The 17,071-nt window shown below is 35.5% G+C and overlaps 3 protein-coding genes across 8 annotated transcripts in view; 2 read left to right on the forward strand and 1 right to left on the reverse strand.

The window, feature by feature from the left end:
- The window catches only part of LOC142358596 (innexin unc-9-like), a 134,197-nt gene extending 132,583 nt beyond the window's left edge, over positions 1 to 1,614 (forward strand). For all 6 annotated transcript variants that reach the window (XM_075410035.1, XM_075410030.1, XM_075410031.1 and 3 more), the window contains one exon: positions 741 to 1,614. In XM_075410035.1, the coding sequence (XP_075266150.1) occupies positions 741 to 1,021 (281 nt within the window). In that variant the 3' untranslated portion in view covers positions 1,022 to 1,614. The remainder of the gene's footprint in view (positions 1 to 740) is intronic.
- LOC142358608 (uncharacterized) overlaps positions 1 to 17,071 on the forward strand; it is a 591,411-nt gene that overhangs the window by 225,276 nt on the left and 349,064 nt on the right. The window lies entirely within an intron of this gene.
- The window catches only part of LOC142358597 (uncharacterized), a 33,254-nt gene continuing 23,225 nt past the window's right edge, over positions 7,043 to 17,071 (reverse strand). Inside the window, exons 4-5 of the mRNA XM_075410036.1 lie at positions 10,237 to 10,427; positions 7,043 to 7,487 (exon numbers count right to left, since the gene is read on the reverse strand). Of these exons, the coding sequence (XP_075266151.1) occupies positions 7,215 to 7,487; positions 10,237 to 10,427 (464 nt within the window). The 3' untranslated portion in view covers positions 7,043 to 7,214. The remainder of the gene's footprint in view (positions 7,488 to 10,236; positions 10,428 to 17,071) is intronic.

Genomic DNA, 17,071 nt, shown 5'->3' on the forward strand with positions numbered 1-17,071 from the left:
AATAATCCAATTATACAACACAGAAAATCAATTTATCATCGAAAATTGGTATGCATCCCTAAATAAAGTTTTTTATAAAGGGAATCGCAACTGAAATTTTTTCATGATTGTCTCGGTATTTCTTAAATGTGAACAAAAAGATGCATCTTGTTATGGACAGCAGCTATATGAATAAGAGAATTTAATTTCTCAGTAGGACAACTGTAAGCAGGAGACGAATTCCAGCACTGAAAGGCTTAAAAGGAATTACACAATCTTTCGCATATCACGTGGTTTGCTATGTGACATAGTCGAAATAATTGCACATTTTTCAGAAAACAGTTCAGTTTATTCAGACTGTCTGATAGTGTATAATTCAAATTATATTTCATGCTGTGACTAAGTGTAACTAACTACGCAAACCCTAATTCTATGAAGACTTCGCCTTAAACTTAAGGTACTATTCTTTTCGACTCACCCATTGAGAGGGAAAGGGAAAAATTGCTTCCAAGTTGGCGAAACATAGGAAGCAAGCAATTGAAGAAATTAATGGACGAGACGGGGACATTTTAAATTAATTAGCGGACTAAAATTAATTAATCTAATTTAGAACCATGTCACTGATTAACTCAATAATTTCTTTTTTTATATTTGCAAAATAAAAGAAACAAATAGCCAAATCGAAGCCTTATGCTGTCATTTGCCACTATGATTATTTAAATAATACTATTTTTCATTTGTATTTACCTCTGTCTTTTTAGGCCAAAATGTCCACAGCAAAGGCAATCAAAACAATATGAATACAAATCAGAGCAACAACTTGACACACGGCTCCACTAATCCAAACAGTAAACAAGCAGAACTGGCCAAAATGGGCAGACACCACCCCTCCTCCCAATCCCACAACCCCCACCACCCTTCTCATCACCCCCTCTCCAACAACACAACTGCAAACAACAACAATCACTACAACCATATCCCTGAAAACGTCTACCACAGGAAAACATTCTCCGACCACGATGACGGAATTGTCGATGTATAAACTACGACCCCCCCCCCCCCCCCTCCTCCCCCATCACCAACTCTCGCTCCCACCCCTCGCCCCGCCCAAAAAAATACAATCACTACGTCCCCCTCAGCTTTTTACCCCTCCACAGTCAGTCCTATACAATAATGTACAAAAGATGCTAGTCGAACTCTGCCCGAATTAAACCCTACTTTAAAAAGCAGGCAGTGTTTCTTATACCATCTAGCTCAGTAGCAGAAATAAAAGATAGTCTCAAATTTGGATATTTTTAAATTTGTAGATTTGAAATCTCGTTAAAAAGAGTATTTTTGTATGAATCTTTATTTATTGTTGTGCAATAAACTTAACTTCATCTAAAAGACTCGTTAAATTTTGTATATCTTGTGTCGTCAGTTTGAGATTTGACCTAACTGCCACCTTGTTCACACTTCAGTGCTCCTTGTGACTCGGCCAAGTTGCCCTGCTGCAGAATACTACAATTGATCTCAATATTAATATCAATAAGTATCCTAATCTCAATAATAATTTAGATCTACTGCAAAAAGTTGTATCAAATATTTTTCTGTTTCTGTGCATAGCTTAATTTTGAATTGATATATTTAAATTTTTGTCTCTTCAATTAAGTTGATAAGTCAAAGCGTAACATCAATGGGGTCTTCTCATTTCTAAGAATTGGAAGAATTTTTTCAGTGAATGTTATGCTCATTTTAGCTTTGGAAGGATTAATCCCAAATCCTGTCCATCCCCTCTCTTTAAGAGTTAAATATTAGAGTGATTGCATCAATTAAAACTTTAAAAAGTTCCGCGAATACATATTACACAAAAAAAGAAGCTACATAACATTTGTTGTAAGATAATAAAATTGTTCAAACTGATTCTTAATTGCCTTTAAGCGATCTTCCAGATCTTGAACTCTTTCAAAGACTGAGGTGGAAGAAGTCGCAGAAAAATCTGGATAACGGTCTAAATTGGGACTGATCAACGGTCAATTTGGTTCGAACTGATCAAATCATAGCTCACTTTGGCTTAGAAATGCGCCCTGGGAAAATTTTTCCCCTTTCGTTGAGCGACAACTAGTCAATGGTTCACATACAAAAATTGAAGCAGTAATTCTCAACGCAAGGCAGTTTGATGAGAGGTGGCTTTAAATTCATTGAAATTTTTAAACCCATTTTTGCATTTGTCTAGAACACAAAACTCTGATAGCACACAAATCTAGCAGCGGTTTTGAAAGCACACAAATCCGCTTAGTGGCCGTTTTGAAAACACGAAAATTTGATGAGCAAATGTTTGGAAGGCACAAAAATTTTGTGATTAGTCGATCTGAGCGAATAAAGGTGTAATCAAAAATGAATTTCAACTCAAAAAGATCAGGTGAGCTGCAATTTTTGGCCAACAAACACCCTAAAAAAAGAAATAAGAAACTCACTAAAAATATAAAAATCGTAAAGAAACTCCGTGGACATTATCTCAAACTATGTTGCACTAGCGAAAAAATTATTATAGGAATTCCAGTGTTTTTTCGGTGTGTCTCCCTTCTCGTTTCATATTCTGGTTTGAGAGTTCCAGGCGAGGAGTAACAAACAAATAATGATAGTTCAAACGATTAGAGAACAGACGTGATTCCCAAAAAGCAATCTGGGATTCGAACGACAAAGTCTTGACTTCACAATAAGAAAAATGGTTTTTTTGAAAAGCAGTCTAGAAACAGGCTTCGAAAAGATCAGAAGTCTTGGGTTTTCTTTTTCAAAATGCCTACATTAAAAATTACCCTTCTTTCAAATTATGAAAAAAACTCAACGCAGGAATTTTTTCCTGCCAGAGGGAAAACATTTGTTTAAAAAAGTTTTAAACAAATTAACACAAATGATTGTCCATCCACGGCTGACTTCGAGTAAATGATTCCTTAAGCGGTAATCAAATAAGGTAGATTCTTACCTTAATTGAAAAACCGATGCCTTTGTGGTATACTTCTTTGATTCACAAACAAATAGTTTGAGAAAAGGCATAAAAATCTTTTCATTGGATGCAAGTCGTGACAGCATTTTCCTTTTAAGGATGCCACAGTAAAGGCAACACATCTTTTAAATTATGAAAAGAATTCAATGCAAGAATTTTATCCTGCCAGATGGAAAACATTTTGTTTCATAACGTTTAAGATAAATTGACAGAAATGCTTAGTCAGATGAGAGAATTGCTTATCTTAATTCAAAAAGAAATGTTTGGTTGAAGTTTGGTTTCCGCTTCTTAGCTTGAATACGTTAGGTCAACAACCCCGCTGAGGCAGGACGAGTTTTCGCAAACAAGAGATTGAATCTGTATAAGCTCAAAAGATGTTAGAGAGAATAAAGAAATTAATTTTAGGAGACTCAAAATAAATGAGAAGACTGAAGATTTCAACAAAAATTGGTCGTCCTAGTAGTCTTAAAAAGAAATATATTTAATTTACATTAGTTAAATGGTTAACATATCAGAACCCAGGCGATTTGGGGCGTACGAGTGCTTGTCATTCCATTACATGCAAAAATTTCCTTCACTTGAGATCGTTCACACACAAAGTATTGTATAGCATTATGGTGCTTAGAAATCGGTAGTTTTTTTAACATGGATAGCATCACAACCGTGTCATTGTATATCAGCGATAATTGTTTAATTCTGAGCATTGAAGACAAAAGTTTTAGAATAAGGTAAATCACATGCAAAAACTAATTTTCTGGTTATTACAAAAATTAAATCTTATGTATTCAAATGTACTGGTTTTAACGCTGGTTCGCTTATTGCTTGGACATTTTTCAAGAAGAAACTGAGCAGTCTACTTTATATTTCAACAAAAGTTAGAACCAAAAATGTAACTGTTTAGATAGATACTTGCTATAAATTTTTGCTATGCTAGTTTAATTTTTATCTAAAACAATGTACTCGTTTAAGTGATTTTAATTTTTGGCCTGGAATGGAGAGGTTTGTATCAGCAAATAAGACTGATTAAGGTACTTCCAGCAAATGAAGTTATCGTCAGAGACAATTATGATTGCACCGAAATCTGGAGAAAGACACCCACGTAACACGAAAATCTAGATAATGGTCTTAAATTGAGACTGCTCAACAACCACTCTGGTTAAACAGGTCAAATCATATGTTTTTGCTACTTGTGTTACTAGCATTGGAAAAATTTTGGTACAATTTTTTTCTATCATTGAGCGACAACCAATTGAATGTTTACTTACAAAGTTTGAAGCAGTAATTCTCGACGAACGACAGTTTGATGAGCATTGATTTAAAACTCCTAAAAATTCTTTTAAACGCATTTGCGTCTCCTAGCACACGTAACTTTGATCAGCAGCACTTATGAAAGCGTACAAATTAGCTAACTGTTATCATTGTGCACACGAAAGTCTGATGAGCAACAGTCTTTATTCGTCTTGTGTTTAGTCGTTCTGAGCACAAAAAACTCTGAATTTTACAAAAATATCATGAGCCGCAAGACCATGCAAACAGAAATCCTGCTGAAACTCATTAAGTTATTAAAACGGTGAAGACGCAAAGTGGCCACTCTGTCAAATTATGTTGCACTAAGCGAAGAATGTTTTTATGGAAAATCCAGAATTTTCTCGTTGTGTCTCCCTTCTAGTTTCATAATCTGGTTTAAGAGTTGCAGGCGAGGAGTAACAGACAAGTAATGCTAGTTCAAACGATGAGAGAACAGATGTGATTCCCAAAAAACGATCTGGTATTCGACAGACAAAGTCTTGACTTCAAAAAAAAAGAAAATTAATTTTAAAAGCAGTCAAGAAACAGCCGTTGAAAGATCAGAAGTTTTAAATTTTCCTTTTAACGATCCAAAGTAAAGGCAACAGATCTTTTAAATTATGAAAAGCATTCAATGCAAGAACTTTATCCTGCCAGATGGAAAAGATTTTGTTTCATAACGTTCAAGATAAATCGACACAAATGCTTAGTCAGATGAAACAATTGATTATCTTGATTCAAGAAGTAGTGTCTTTATGGTATATTTCTTGAATTCACCAGCACAAACACCTTTGATCAATTGCGCATCTTTTCTATTACGGCAGCGTGGAGCAGTTTTTCAAAGTTTAGTATCAGCTTTTGAAATCCGCAATGTGGTTGAAGATTGGTTTTCGCTTCTTAGCTTGAGTACGCTAGCGCAACCACCCCGCTGAGGCAGGGCGAGTTTTCGCAAACAAACGATTGACAACGAAAGTTAAATTTCAACGAAAGTTAGAACCAAAAATTTACAACTTAGATAGTTGATCGCTACAAATTTTTGCTATGCTAGTTTAATTTTATCTAAAATAATGTACTCGTTTAACTGATTTTAATTTTTGGTGATTTTTGGATAAATTGACACAAATGCTTAGTCATATGAGAGATTTGCTTATTTTCATTCAAAAGCAATGCCTTTATGGTATACTTCTTTCATTCACCAGCACAAATAGTTTTGGGTAATTGCGCATCTTTTCAATTAAGGCAGCGTGGAGCAGTTTTTCAAAGTTTAGTACCAGCTTTTGAAATCCGCAGTGTAGTTAAAGATTGGTTTCCGCTTCTTAGCTTGAATACGGTACCGCAACAACCCCGCTGAAGCAGGGCAAGTTTTCGCAAACAAGAGATTGAATCTGTGTAAGCTCAAAAGATATTAGAGAGAATAAAACAAATTATTTTTAGGAGACTCAAAATGAAAGAGAACACTGACGATTTTAACAAAAATTGGTCGTATTTATAGTCTGAAAAGCAAATATATTTAGTTTACATTAGTTAAATGATCAGCATATCAGAACCCGGGCGTACGATTGGCTGTCATTCCATTACCAGCAAAAATTGACTTCGCTTGAGATCGTTCACAAAGTTCCATTTACCATTCAATATTAGTAGATAAAGATCAATATTTGACAAACGTGCATCTCAAAACTGCCTCAAATGCATTTTCTAAGTTGTTAGCTGCAGTTGTCGTTGTAAATCGTTCAAGTTTGTTTTCTCTGAGTTTATTAACATAAGTTAAGCTCTAAGATTTTTTCTAAATGATTTTATGATCCAATACAGATGTTTTTTTTCTACTTCTCAAGATATTTTTCTAATACTGCATCTTTTTAGTCAAAGGGCTTTCAAGGAACGCCAGCTGTGATTCAAATGTTATCACACGCTGGGACTTTCTTTTGATGCTCTGGCATTATCGTGGTTATATATTGTCAAATCTGCTCAACATGCATAGCAACACATCCACTTGAACGTATTTCACTGCCATGACTATTGTACTTTTTGAACAATTCTAGACACACGTTTTAGAGCCAAGCTCTCTACAGGCAAAAATTATTTGATGCGTGGAGAGAAAAGTACAAAATAAAAATCTCAAGTCAACCCTATTATTTCTAGCACTGGTGCTTTTTTGGCTAACAGTTCTGAAATTAATTTAAGGACCGGGGAGTCTATCTTCAGTTTTAAAAAAATAAGCGCAAGTGATGAGTCTGAATTGTCACTACTTTGGTTTAATATTTTGCTTTGATAGTTAAGTTTTGTAAAATAGCGTACATGTGTAAGAGAACGAAATGTTTGACCTTGAATGGCTTAGCTTATGAATGTCGAGCCAAAGGTCGGAACCGAGGTCACAGGAAAGTCTGGAAATTGTTCTAAGTTAATCAGAGGTCAGGAGGTCACGTTGGCCTCGAGCCTCATCCTGGGAGTTTTGCTTGCAACGTTTTCTCCTCTTATTAAGCGACAACTTGTCGAATGATTGCTTGCATCATTTTGACCTCCACTTTCATTAGGGGAGTGCTCTCCCTAAAAGATGTTAGGGTTGTCCCCTCTTGCCCCCTGGGTTGTGGGCGACAAAAATCAAGGATAAAATTATGTCCCGAAATAAGTTTATTCCATATTTTTTGGAAGAAAACTATCAGCAGAAGCGTGATGAGCCATATTTGTGAGTGAAGGTTCAACGAAGGGTGAAGAGAATTTGCCATACTTGATAAATCTGTAATGTTGCTTTTATTTCTTTCTCTATCTTTCTTTAACTGTCGCTGAAAAAGGTCTGATTATGAAGTTAATTGGAAGGTGCTTACTGCACTTTTGAATATTTTTGATACAATGACTTTTAAGCATATCAACAGAGAGTTACACCTATGAAGATAAACTTTAGATCAAATTTCTCTCTTTCAGTGCCAAATAGCATCCGAATTGTTTGTCCGAGCTCATCTTTTATTTACAATTTAGCCTTCAATTCCTCGATAATCTTTTCTGCACACTTTCCAGCCGACTGTGGGTTTTGACCAGTGACTACTCCCCGATCAGTGATTACATTGCATGACCAGTTGTCAGCCCCGTGGAACTCTGCTCCCATCTCTCCCAACTTGGTCTCTAACTTGAAATTCATGATGTTCCATGCCTCTTCTTCGAAGAGATCTTCCTCTTCTGCATTTGTGAATGACGTCACTTTGCGTCCCTTCAGAATGGACTCCTCTGACCCTGGTGCCACCTACAACTTAACGAAATGACTACTTGTGCAAATAGTAAACAGAAATTCATAGAAAAGTTAAAATGCATTGCAAGGACTTGTGGTAGAGAGGACAAAATGACATTAAGTTGGAATATTTGCTATCTATGGAATGCTCTCATAATTGATAAACTAAATGACTTTACCACGAACATGAAAAGTTTACAAAAAGTCACCTCGTAGAGTTACCCAAACGTGCATAGAAATTTAACCAATTTTAACGATATCGCAGCGATAAAATTTAAAGAAATTTACCGCTAAAGGCAAAATTTACCGCAAGTTCGGGTAGTCTAATATACAAAAGGTTATTTCATGGATTATGTCACAAGAAAACTTTCATACGGAGGATTTTTGACAAATTTTGATACATTTTAAGAGTCTACAAGTCCTTCTTTAAGAGCTATCAAGAAAAATTGAAGCCGGTCGTAAGCAATAGCGATGTTGATTTTTACAACAAAGACGGTACAGCGCATGGCTATTTTATTGTTTTGCTCTAACTGCTTTAATTAAAAATCTGCGCAATACGGTTGAACATGTTCAAAGCCTTCTATGCTGATGGTGCGGCAGTCTGTGCTGATTTTGAGAGTTCTAAGGACAGGCTGCAAGACATCAAAGAACTTGGACCAAAACTGGGTACTATCCTGAACTCAAGACAAGTTGACCGATTGTCAATGAAACGTACGTCGATGAAGCTAAAAGTTCTTTCGAAAAATAAGGAATTAAGATCGTTTCAGGAAATCGCATCATAGGGGCTTCATTTTGGTGCAAAACAGCCTACAGGATTTTATTGAAGGAACTATTTGTTGTGCATCAAAAAGTATCCTCACGAGGTTTTCTCTGTTTTCATTAAGTCAGTTCAAGCAGACTGAAAAATCTTAATAATAGCTGAGAAAAGCTTTCAAAACGCGAAAGCTTTCAATTAGAAACAAATATTTGAAAAATATCTCAGGGACAGATAACAACATCAAAGCACAACGGAAGGCAGATCAATGTTAGGCACAAAAACTGCACGTTTACAACAGTAAACAACAGTTTGTTCAAATGTCAGAAGCTGAACAGAAAAATTGTACGATCTCTAAATTGGACAAGTAACTGTAAGAGACGTTTCAAAACTCAACAGATGCTGTTATGCTGGTTAGTAGCCAACATGTCTGAGAGGAATAGCTTTTATTTCACAAAACAAGAGTTCCTGGACTGAACGTCACAGCGCTATGGCTCACAAGTGAGAATCTTCCTTCAAAGTGTGAAGGGTGCAGCGAACAATTTGACGTATACGATACCCTTAAATGAACCAAAAAATTAACAAAAGGGATAAATAACCGGTTTTCTAGGGGAATTCGGAATTCATGCGCGGCCGTATGCACAAAAAAGAACTGGTAATTCGGCAGAATACAGATAACAACTCGGTACTCAGAGAAGATCTTATAATAAAAGGAGTCTGGATCCCACAGGGAAATGCCTCACTTGATACTCGTGCAACTGAAACTGAGGACAAATCCTACAACAATAGAAATACTCAACATTCTCTGAAAGGCTCTGCAGATGAGAAAAGGCAGAAGCAGTTAGAACCTCTTCAACCGAAACACATAAGCTTCACTCATTTAATCTTTGGAAATGATGCATAGCATGAGGTTAAAAAAGAGAGAAAACTTTTTGCTGATACTAGTTGAACAATTGTGCCTTAGATTAGATAAACCATATAGCACAGTATTGAATTGGGTCCAAACAAGGCTAGATTTCGCCAATTTACGTCTGCCCCTTCTTTACATAAAGATAATCAGGTATAAGCTCAAACATTTTCAAATTAAGGATGGCGCTTCATTTTTATGAACATCGATTGCCACGAAACTGAATAATAAGTGCAATTAAATGGCATTATCACAGACTTGCGATTCTAATAAATCACAGAAATATAATGGATTCTGGATGTTTTTTCAAAAAAAAAGAACATAATTATCCAGAAGTGATAAAAACTCACCTAATGATAGGGGAGTTTAAACTTATAAAATGAAGAGAACAACTTATTGGAGCTCGCAAAGGAATATTGATCAAGTCAAAGGAGAAATAGTTGTTAAAATTAAGGATTGATATTAATAAACCACGTGAATTTAGCATTAATTTTTTAAGCTTTCTATACTTGTTATTCACTACTGCCTATTCCTTCTGAATCAAAACCGGGAATTCTAAAGCAATGAATTACACATTAGAGCTGAAATCTCTTCCACGACCTTTTGCAGAAGGGGAGGCAATTCTTGCCCAGAATTCATCCGAGCAATTTATCAACCAATTAAAATTTATGTGAACCGTAGTATTGTGAGCCCATCTGGAGTATTATTGCATATAGCGAACATAGTTTAGAAGGGGCAAATTCTCTGGTATGTACCAAAGGGGGTGTTGAAAATATCCTGGCGCCCTCATGCTCCATCAATGCTAAATCGTCTGATTTTTGCGCAGTAATGGTTATTCTTTCACGCGTTATGGTTTGTTTCAAATAAAGTTCCTCGGTACAAAAAATTTCGAATAGCTCAGTACAAATTTTCTACAGGGACTCAGAAATAGCAGATCAGCCAAGTTTTTTAAAGAAAAAAAACCACTAAAAGAACAGTAACTTAAATTGAGCAAATATTAGTTTGATGCAATCGGGGTTTATTAGTTTTGATCTCTTTTAGGCTTTAGATCTCTTTTCTTCTTTCTGTCAAAAACCAAAAGAACAGCAAATATGATACTTGACCTTGACAGTTAAGAGTCCGCAAGTGCCATGACAGACAGCTCCCACTACCCCATTCTGGCTACCATACACCTGTGAGGCAATGTCACCCAGAGGCTGGCTGAAGGACACATCCCACATGGGTGCATGTCCCCCTGCGAAGAAGACAGCCACGTAGTCCTTCGCATCCACACTCTCAGGGGCCAGAGTCGTATCTGCAAAACACAGAGGATGGAACTAAGCACTAAGCAATGAATTCAATACAAGAATCCAACTGTGACAATAATTTACCCTAAGCAAAATGAATGTAGATTGATTAAGAAACGTTTCTCTCCTGTTCCCAGATGGAATTTAACTGTCTATAATTGACAATTAGTTTACACTTTTATAATGCTATGCATTAAAACTGCAATTGCAGCGCCGTATCTTATAAGCCACGCAAGCCATTATCAGTTCGAAAAGCTCGTTGGTTTTTTCATACATGGTTAGGTCGAAAACCACAAGGGTCCCAAACTAAACTTTCTATATACTGGTGCTGACATTGAATCATCATTACGAGACATCTTATACTATAAAAATGTCAATACAACTACATAAAATTGATATAATTATTTTAAAAATCGATATCACATTTGGCGGACTCGAACCAATTAATTACTAGCAAGAATTGACTTGGCTATCCTTCATCGAAACTGAAATCAGATATCAATTAAGTTAATTTTACTCAAAAGATGTGCAACCGATGCTTTGTATTTATGTCGGAACCTTTAAATCGTTCGAAAAAATTTTCTTAATTTCCGTTAAAATTATGAATGTCATACAATGAGTTCCTTTTGTTAAGGCAACTTAGTGTTGTGTTCTTTATTTCATTATTGGGCTTCCATTAGAGTCAAGAAATTAGATTTTCAATATTCGGCCAGCTTAATTTTTTTCAATGTTCCTTAAAATTTTGCTTGAAGTAACTTTTTTCGTGGCAGATTAAACTGGTTAAACTTCACAATTTCAATCAGCGTGATTGTTTGCTATATCTATACGTATTTGTGTCTGAACAATTCTATAACATGAATCGTAATTGTGGATGGCAACTAAATCATGATGTACATGCTTGCTCTATATCTTTCAAAGAGCGTCACTCGATCTTCCTCTCCTTTTTCAAAACTTTTCTTGAACGTTAGAAAAAATACAAAATAACTAAAATATTTTAGTTCAAATTTTTCCTTAACACGAAAAAACCCAATACACAATAAAGTCTTAAAATTAGAGCTAACGTACCACAGAAAAAAAATTTCACTGCGGTAGAAATTTAAGAAACTTGAGAGTTTTTAGTAAATTGAGTTGCGTGATGTTTGCCCGTGCATTAATTAACTTCTTTTTGTCGCCAGCAACATCAAAAAAATTTTCATTCGAAATATTCGCTTCCACGTACTTTACTAGGAAAAATCTCGATGAGTCATCTCAAGAAATTGTTCTTAAAAAATTTGCATTTGGATTTTAGGACAATTGAAAAAAGAAAAACTAAGTTGATTTTGCCACAAAACACACTTTTCAAAAATTTACAGCTCACTAAAATTAAGTTTAAAAGTTTCTTCATATTCTTTTGAAATGTTTGCGGCAAACGAGACAAAAACGACAAATCAAAACAAAAGTATCGAAGAATCAAAACAAATCAAAACAAAAGGGCCTAAGACTACACGAAGAAATGAAAAGAAATCCATAAACAACTTTCAACAATCACGTTTATTAACTGAAACGCTTTCATAGGTACTGAAAAAATACGTATTATTACAGCCCTTGTGTCTAAACTCCCTTGTCTCTCTACACCTTTTTCAGACAAACTGAGCCAGTTCGAACACCATAGAGGATATTACCGGCTTTTGTGCCTGGTCTTCATGTCGTCCATCTCTGGCTAACCTTGTTTGTAGTTCTTTGTTATGCGTAGGGTTTAAGAACCAAAATTGTTTTCGGGCGGATAAAGAAAAGAAAAAAAAGTACGACAAGATTAAAAAACATAAACGAAATAGGTTTCTTTTCTCGACACAACTGTAGCGTATGAGGTGATTGAACCCTCGCAGTACGTATTGAGTAGATATGTGAAAAAGCACATTTTAATTGAATTTTTTAAATCATCCATTAGAGGTTAATAGACCAACCAAAGAGTCGCTTGCCGGACTCAACCCTTCTTTAGATAAATCTGAAGTTGTCTTTAGATAAATTTCATATTTGAAGAGAGTATCATATTCTCTGAGCGCAATAATTCAGAGAGCTCATCAACCTAAGAGAAGTTTCCACACGGCGTGATTCCGCCTATCTAGCGAGAGTAACGACCAAGGATCCCCAAACAATTGTTTGCAAGAAGCTTGTCCGTTTCAGGGGTAGAACCCCAAATGGTCTGTTTGAAGTTTATCAAGAATGGAATTGTCAAGAACACGCCAGAAGCACGTTTTAAAAGCCTGCGAAGCGGTGGACAACTTTGGAGATTAAAAAGTTCGGAAAAAATAGCTGGTGGAAGACTTGGTTTGAATTGTGATCCTGATGATCCTTTATGTCTTAATCCGATGAGCTCTGGTTTTTGATGTTAAAAGAGAAGAGCAGAACTGTTTTGCAATTGAGTATATTGTTGGAGCCCTATTCAATTGATCCATTAAAGTTTTACCGTGCTTTTGAAAAAGCTTTTAGGACATGAATTCTTCTGTTTTATGAGACGTATAATTGATTCAATTTTCTACTTTTGTGCGCGTTTGAGGTAGTTTCTTGCCAAATGGGATCTAAATTTCTCTTGTCTAGGAATGTTTGATTCTTTGCGTTAACATGACGCATTGTACCATCGGAGTTTGGTTAAATAAAGTATTAGATGCCATGTATTCTGCTAATTGCACGCTTGAATAACTGCTTGCGATTGGCTAAGCCATCAGGTGTTTTCGTGTAAAAACAGTGACTCAACTCCGGACTTTAATGTTAAATCTAACTATGGTTTTCGTGGTTTGACTTTATAGCTCAATTTCCACGTTGCTCAACGAAAATAGCCAAAAACCTCTTGAGAGCGCCGATTACAACGTTCTCAGTTTTCATTACAATTGAGATGTTGCGCCATCGTCATTCCTAAAAATTCAAAGAAAAATTGATTTCTTCAATTTGTTCTTAACTAATTTGTTTGGAACTAAAATTTGTTTTAGCATGTTTACGTCTTAGAACTACTTTTAAAAATTGGGTACTACATTTTTCTAAAAATTATACTGAATTTGAAACGCTCAAACAATTTTATAACTACTTCCAGCGATGAAGTAATTTTTGTCTGTAATAATTGACTGGAGCGCGATCTAAAAAAAATAATGGAACGTAATTCAACTAATGAAAAACTTAGTATCTGATGAGTTTCAGAGACATCTTGGTTAAAACTATCAGAACCAAAACGCTCCCCTAAAGAAAACTGTTGTCAGCAAAAAGTTTTGCCTTATTTGTTAATCAGCCCTTGTCCAAACAACGCACCGAATGCTTCTTATTTATAAGGCCAACAAATTGAATCTGTTCTGGTAACTGATAAGCTTGATTTATGACGTGATTATAAGCGGTGAACCTGCCTGCTCTATAGGCACTTTAAGTGAATATCGCTGAATGTTTTTTATTCAGTGTCTTGATTCGAGGTTCTTACAAAGCGATTCGCAGAATTTCGCAAGCAGTTGGTAATGCTAATAGATTGAACTGTAAATCTCTGCTTTATTTCTTTTTTGCAATCTGGAAGCATTGTTACGTGTGATTGCTTTCGAAGACAAGTCACAAAGGTTAATTGAGCTTGAAACAATCAAACAGACGTTTTGATGATTTTCAGTCGGTCTTTCAGTATTTTACAGTTTTTTTCGTCTGGGGCTTTAATACTTTGCGTTCCTCAACATTCATTTGATTTCATCAATGCTTACAGTGATTTCTCAGTTCTTCCATTCAATTATACTCCAGCAAAATATTTGAGATCTCTTCAGTTTCCAGAAAGTAGTTGTTTAACTAATTCTATTCAGATTGATAATAGTTCATCGTCTCACATAGTAAACTTCCGAACAATTCTTTTATCATGATCAGTTTCAGCAATTTCATCTTTAGATTTGTTTTTAGACCTGACTGCTTCACTTTTGTTGATAGCGTGTGAAAGCTTTCATTAGTCTCCAGAACTTCTTATTGCCTGTTGCTTTCGTTACGTTATCGGTTCTTCTTCCATCCGAACGTTCCCATGATTTTTTAACTTCACTCTGTAAAACACTGATTTCCTTTCACAAGCCATAAAAATGGCCAGCTTTTTCTGTTTTCAGTTATCTTCTGCTCTTTCCTTCTCCTTAAATCAGATTATTAATTCCTTGACCTCTATTGATTGAGCGTGGTCTGTAAAACAACACGAGGTCATCTAGAAACCGAGACATTAGCTGTAGCGTCTTAGATGTTTGACATACGTAAGCAAAAATATCGGAACCGCAACGCTCCCTCAAAGGAAAAAGCTGTGGAAAAAAGTTGTTAATTTTTTTAATTTTTGGTCTGAATGTGAAGTTTTTTAACGAGAGGAAAGAGTTTACCATAATAATAGCTTCTAACTTGACAAGCTGTAATGCTTTTCGGTAGGGCTCTCAGTTTCGATAGCTACAATTTATCATCAGCTTCTCATGTTTTCAGTTGTCTTCTTATTTTCCCTTTTTTCAATCAGATTTAAAAGTTCTGGAACAATCGAGTTGATCAGTTTCCTTACGTAAATTGGTCCACAAATTTGTGAAATGATTCAATGATGGCTGGTTTATTTCGTTCAGATTTTCTGCTTGGATAATTTTGGCGTACAGGTAGTACTTTTTGTACTTCATTGATGCATATCTCTTGAACTTTTAGAAATTGACCGATGCCTTTCGTTTAAACTCTATTTGAGGATTTGCTTTCAATTTTATAAATCTCGCTGAAAAATCACTGGCAAAATTTTTTGTCACGTGTAGGCTGAAGGATTATACATGAATCCTATGATCACAAAAAAGTTTTAAACATGCTCTGGCTTAAGTTTTGCGAGGAGGATAGGTATAACAACCCTAACTCAATAGTTTAAGGTTGCCGTCATCAATTACGTCGTAAATTCTTCCAAAGTTTTCAGTACTGAAGGTACAGTTTAGCTCCTGTTAGGGAAAGTTAACACCTCGACGTATGAAAATGTTTTAAAAATTGTGGCTGTAAACTTTATTCAAAGTTATGTCTCGAACTGAGGTTTAAAGTATTTTTACTTAAGTTTCTCACAATGGGTACATCGTCTTCTAAACCGAATATTTATAGTTCTTGGCCGTACATTTTTGTGGTTTTAACTATTTTGACTGTCTTAACTTTTCTCATGTCTTCTATAACAGACTCAAGACAATAGCTGGCTTCAGTATCAAAAGAGTAGCTCTCAGTTACCCGCCATTTTTTGTCAATTTTAAACTTCCTTAAAGCAAACATTGTCAATTTTTGCGTTTGTGAAGAAAAAGAGGTCAATGATCTTGTTTGATAAACCACGACAGTTCCCGTGCAATATCTCAAGACGACCAATCCAGTGTAATATTTTGCACTTTCGGTGACCGTGATAGTTATATCGGTTTTACATATGTCAATGTTCAGTTTTGGTCACACCTGCATCAACTAAGACAGTAAATTATGTTGTGATGATTACTTGTCTTGTTCATGGCTGATGGTCTTCGTTTAATTAGCTTTTTTTGTATCTACTTTCTTCTTTCCTCAGTCAAGGTGTGTTTATATACAAGACAACCTTTTTTGACATCGTTTCCGCCAGCACATCATAGATATTTCAAGTCACCGTTACATTCGTTTTCTGAGTGGCCACAATTTAGGCATTTGAAGCATTGTCTTACGTTGGGCGGGTCTCTGCAAGGTTTGCAGCGATGAATAAGCCAACCTATTTTAACACAGAGTTCTTGATTTGGCTTTTGGTAAAACGTTTTTTCAGTTATTGTATTGCGAAAATCCAGCAAGTTTCAAGTTTTCATCAGACAGTTTCTTGATGATTAATATTCGGACTGAATATAGAAATCATCGGTAATTTTTGGTTCTCTGATTGAATTTTGAGTTGAAGGAACTTATTTTCATCGAAGGAGCACAGTGAATTCGCGTTGATCACGGATTTATTGCAACTCTAACTCGTCCGGTTGGTTCAATAATTGTATTAGGTTGATTTTTAGTGAGTTTACGTTTGTTAATAACTTAAACGAATTGTTATTCATCTTGTGATTTTTTTGTACTTCACATAGCTTGCACTTAACTTACTCATTTCGGGCAGTGCCATGCAGATAGCTGAAAGTGTTAGAGATTTTATATTAATTTGCAGGTTTTAAAATCTGTCGTTAACATACTGTATTTAATGGCCGAAATGAAAACTCGTAATATTGAAATTCATTTAAAAACTATTTTTGTTATACAAGCTTCACCACCAAGCCTCGCCACCATCTCTTTATACAAGCCTCACCACCAAAGACCACCAAAGGACTTTCTTGATCACCCTGAAGTACTCGTTTGTGCCTTTCATGTCACACGTTGATTCAGTGATCCCAAGTTTTTGATAGCATAATTTTACACATCATTAGGCTATATCATTCGGCAAACAATCAGGCTCCATTCAAGGAAACAATTCTTTTACTCCATTATTTTTTCGTTAAAATTTAACAAGATTTTTGCAGGTGGTAATAAGATGATTTCTTCGAATATCTTGATGCGGTGACACAGAAGACCTTTTGAGATTTAAAAAGAAATTATAGCCATTCACCTTTCTCCCAATATTATAAGTTTTGAGATAATTCACATTTAATTATAGACCGGTATCAAGTTGCCTTCTAGTGGGTCATCTTATTGCGGA

The sequence above is a fragment of the Convolutriloba macropyga genome, chromosome 2, assembly GCF_964194025.1.
Source record: "Convolutriloba macropyga chromosome 2, txConMacr16.3, whole genome shotgun sequence".
Classification (NCBI taxonomy): Eukaryota; Metazoa; Xenacoelomorpha; order Acoela; family Convolutidae; genus Convolutriloba; species Convolutriloba macropyga.